The 4499-nt window shown below is 34.9% G+C and overlaps 1 protein-coding gene across 1 annotated transcript; it reads right to left on the bottom strand.

Moving 5' to 3' along the window:
* Nucleotides 1-376: 376 nt before the first annotated feature.
* Nucleotides 377-4298, bottom strand: LOC112741871 (mitochondrial outer membrane import complex protein METAXIN). The gene is made up of 6 exons (XM_025791037.3): nucleotides 3993-4298; nucleotides 3351-3688; nucleotides 3114-3190; nucleotides 2919-2979; nucleotides 1285-1447; nucleotides 377-776 (listed from the first exon to the last, which is right to left on the bottom strand). The coding sequence occupies exons 1-6, from the start codon at nucleotides 4150-4152 to the stop codon at nucleotides 583-585; spliced, it is 993 nt and encodes a 330-aa protein (XP_025646822.1). The 5' UTR covers nucleotides 4153-4298; the 3' UTR covers nucleotides 377-582.
* Nucleotides 4299-4499: the final 201 nt, after the last annotated feature.

Below are 4499 nucleotides of genomic sequence, written 5' to 3'. Positions count from 1 at the left end.
TGCTATTTGGAGAGGATATCTCTTAACTTGGGATGTGGGTCAACGAGATGTTATTTGTGAGACGGATTGTGTGGAAGCATTTAATCTTATTACTCAAAATGGTTTTGGATTTATTGATCCACTGGTGCTCAAAATAAGAGATATCATGCATTGGAATTGGCGGGTTGACTTTCGTTTGATTATGAGAGATGCAAACACGGTGGCAGATACTATAGCAAAGATGGCGATGAAGTTACAACTTTCGCATGTGGAGCTTCTTTCACCTTGGGAGGAGTTTAAGAGTAGTCTTAAACGGGACTGTCACTCTATTTAGGCAGCTCCTTGTTTTGTTTGTTTTGTTTTTCTTTGTTTAATTTATTTCAGTCACCAAAAAAAAAAAAAAAAACAACAATCTATTAACTAACATCAACTCTTGTAAGCTCTACAGAAAAATGAATCCTAAAAAATAAAATAAAAATTATGGATGCAAATTTTCCATTTTTCTTTTAATTTGCATCTTACTAACAGAAGAACAGATCCCAGGCTCTGTAACTTTGTTATTAAGAAGTAAGAACAACAGCAAACTAATGAATGCAGTTTGTTTCAATCGTCAAGATCGTAGCCGGTACCATCATCGTCTATCTCGCCATCACCACCACCATATCCAGACATGATGCTGAGGAAAAGAACAACTGCAACCAGCTGTGCTACCACAAAATATTTGGCCCTTCTTCTGAAGGTTTTCTCCTCCTTTGTTTCCTCTCTTTTGCTTTTCTGTTTGCTCTTGGCCTTTGAACCTAGCAGGGAAGAACCAAAGTTTCAATAATCAAAGTTCACTAATTAAGAATGACAAGAATATCATAGCTCAAAGTAGGCAAATGCTAATGAGTTCCGGAGAAAATAAGGAGTATAGCACTCCCTAAATCCTAAACCCTAAATCCTAAATACTGAACCTTAAATTATAAATTCTAAACCCTAAATTCGGAATTCTAAATCTAAAATTCTAAACCCTAAATCCTAAACTCTAAATCTAAATGATTGATCTAAAATATAATAAATAGAGAATTAAAATTTGTTCAATTAATAAAGGAGTGTACTCCTTACTTAGTAAGGTACGTCTAAGGATGAGGCCTCAAAGTAGCAAATAAAACAACTTTTCCCCCTTCACATCATGGTATTGTAACAGGCCTCAAAGTAGCAAATAAAACAACTTTTCCCCCTTCACATCATGGTATTGTAACAGAATTCTTATAAAACTTATTTATCCGCATAGACTGAAAAGATAAAATCCAGAAAACATCTTACTTGAAGTTGAATGCGCTCTGGAAGCCCATGATGGCGCATCTGAACTGAAAGATGGATCATAGGAAGGGGATGTACCGGCTTCTATAAGTTCTCTCTTATGTTGTTGCACATATCTCACTAAATTAGTGTGTTCCGAAAACTTCATGCGCAGCGTCGATGATTCCTAATTGTACGTTAAAACCAGGAAACAAAGTTAAATTGCTTTCCTCAAAATGAAGATTCTTAGTGGTTTTAGTAAGCAATAAGCTACACAACTAGAATAAACTTAGCTGAGGAGAAAGTAAGTGGATTAAGGAAAACATAGAGTAGCCATGAATTATGTGAAACTATAGTGCAGAGGATCACAATATCCCTTTTTTCATCACCTCAGCAATAGATGTCTTAAGTTGCTAATTTTATATGCATTGCTCCTAATTTAGAACTTTTCTTTTCTAGTGACATTTTCATGCATCTTCTCACATATTGCCTTTTACCAAAGTTTAAGTGCTTTCTAGATGAACTCTTTTTAACATTAACTTTACTCCCTATATACTCCTTCAATTTCAAAATATCAGTCCGAAAATAAAAAATAATAAATAAATTGATGCCTCAGAATAATTGTCTGTTTTAAAATATCAAGATTAATTAATTTTTCCAATAACACCCTTAATTTGATTGTGACAATTGAATAAGCAATGTTTTGTAGTTGAAAACTGAGCTAAACATTGCAAAATAAGATGCATGACTGAAATATTCAAGAATGTAACACACAGTAAGCAGGATAGAAGAAGACATGCTTCAAGATTCAGGCATTATTTGAGATTGCAGTTTTCTATCAAACTTAAGAAAATTTATATATTTTCAGTAGACTAGCAACAAGAATATGACAATAAATTATTTATCATAGGGATTGTTGGGCAGTAAAGTATTATGAATGCAACAGTAAGATACAGGTATAGTCCAATTAAAGAAAGTTGGAAAGGAGAAAACAAGAGAAAATACATTATTCCAAGTTCCAACTGAACTTTTATAAAATTATTTGGTTTCTGATAATAATGCTGTTTAATACATGCAGCCAAGTCGCAACAGGACGGTCAAGATTTTCTTGTCTCTATGATATTGGAAATCATCAAATAAACACAATAATATATCTGTTTGCTACATTGTGAAATAAAATCGCCAAACTTATACTAGACAAAATATACTGAAAGAAATACCCTGCTAAATTTTAAAAGTATCTTTCACTGTTATTAATAAAACACTACTAGTGAAATTTACTTCTTTGTTCAATAGCCAGCCAAAAAGAAAATTTACTCATATTCTGAATAAAAGTCTCTGCAGTCATAAAACTCAGCAACCAGAGTATATTGTGTACATAGACAGTAATGCCGCAATCAAATTTCCCTAGAACTTTTGAACTCGAGTAGGTACCCACCTTCCGACATTAGTTTTCTGGACGTTTGCTAAAATTTAAATTACTTTACTAAGTTTGATTATGTGATTGGCCATAGTTTTCCCTCTTATACCTCTGTCGTGATTGTTCATTGATTTTTTATCGATCAGTATAACCCAAGTTTCCATTAGTGTCATGTGCATCCACAGTTGTCTTTTGACAAATATAAAAAAGGCATGGTATAAGTGATAATATAACTCACGGGCAAAGCATGAAGAACGACTAATGCATGTGAAAGAAAAATAGCATCCATGCTTGATGACCTGCATATACAGAATAAAACATATTTAGAGGTTATCAAAAATCAAAACTTCCTCTCAAATAAGAAACCAAAATCTCACCATATATTGCACCAAGAAAGATAATTACATATATATAACACAGCCAGAGGAGTCACCTGTTTTGAAATAAGTAGTTCTCATCCCCTAACCACATTGACAAAGCATCATATGCAGAGTTAGCTCTCCCATAAATCTGTTGATCAACAACAGCTGCATTTGAATACAAAAATCTAAGGGAAAGCGTATACTCTATGTCGCACAAATACAAAAGCGAGTATTGCATATGACACATAAATATGCAACTTTATGACAAAGATTGGACTCGAATTTAAGAAGTTTAAGGTGAAACTGACCTCTTCCTCCTTCACCTCACCATTGTCTTTAGTTATGCCATGTTTCTGCTTCACCCAATGAGCTTTCTTCCAAAACAAGACCTTCCCAATAGGCCATGGAAGATCGAAGTAATAGATGCTATAAGCAGACGAACTATCACACCCCACCCAAAGCTCGTACTCGAGCGCATCGGCAAGCCAAGTTGTGAGCATCACCTTGGTTGGTATCCACTCTGGCAGTGATGAAACACCATCATCCAAATCACCAACTCCTTCCTCCTTCTTTAAGCCCTCAATGATCCCATCCTTCACATCATTGTATACCACAGAATCACCAGCCTCAAAGTAAGGAATTTGTTCTAACCACCAATAAAACCACACAACAAAACAAACAGCAAACTCAAATTACCAAATTGCTACAGAAAGAACAGAAACACAAACAAAAGATAAGAAATTTATCAAATGGGTATGAATGAGTGACACCCCCAAGAGCCTCAAACAAAGTCAAATAGTTAAAAGTCCAAAACTTTGGAATAATACAAACAAAGGGTATATTCTATAATACTAATTTAACAATTCCTTTCTTCTATCTAACTTGAAACACAAATCTAAAATATCAAGCATGAAAAGAAAAAGACAAGAAGAAAAGAAGGGAATGGTTACCAGAATCAGGGTAGTTAAGGTGGAAGTCCAAGGTGAAGGGGAATTTGGAGAGCTTGAGATAGATGAAAGCTGACAAGCATTGTGGGCAACCTGTTGGGAGCCCAAAGCATGGTTTCCTCACAACAAGTGTGTGCCTTCTTCTCCTCTCACTGTCTTCCATTATCAACAACAACAGAAACGAGGTTAAGGTGGGGGGATTTTTCGTTGTTACGAGGATGCTATGCCTATGAGATGTAAATGGACGGGAACAAGAGAAACCGATACGAGTGATGAAGGTTCGTATTTGTGGCAGAATGGGCCACGCGGGCCTCATTCAATACCCGGTCTTTGTTGTTCCTCTTTGGGCCAATGCCAAATATGGAAGTTCACATACTATGTGTTTGGACTGAATCTCCAAATTGGTTTATCAAATTTACAAATTCTATCTTTTAGTTAGTCTTTTAAATTCAAAATTTATTATTTTTGTCTCCAAAATTCAGTTATAGATATCATATTGGTGTTTAGACT

The sequence above is a fragment of the Arachis hypogaea genome, chromosome 14 (genome assembly GCF_003086295.3).
Source record: "Arachis hypogaea cultivar Tifrunner chromosome 14, arahy.Tifrunner.gnm2.J5K5, whole genome shotgun sequence".
In the NCBI taxonomy this organism is placed as follows: Eukaryota; Viridiplantae; Streptophyta; class Magnoliopsida; order Fabales; family Fabaceae; genus Arachis; species Arachis hypogaea.
The sequence above is the reverse complement of the archived record's forward strand: the minus strand, read 5'-3'. Positions and strand labels throughout refer to the sequence as shown.

Coding starts and splice junctions, on each gene's coding strand:
- LOC112741871 (XM_025791037.3), bottom strand. CDS start 4,152: ATGGAAGACAGTGAGAGGAGAAGAAGGCACACACTTGTTGTGAGGAAA. Junction 3,689..3,992: donor CCTTAACTACCCTGATTCTG/GTAACCATTCCC, acceptor ATTGGTGGTTAG/AACAAATTCCTTACTTTGAG. Junction 3,191..3,350: donor GTGAGGTGAAGGAGGAAGAG/GTCAGTTTCACC, acceptor GTTGATCAACAG/ATTTATGGGAGAGCTAACTC.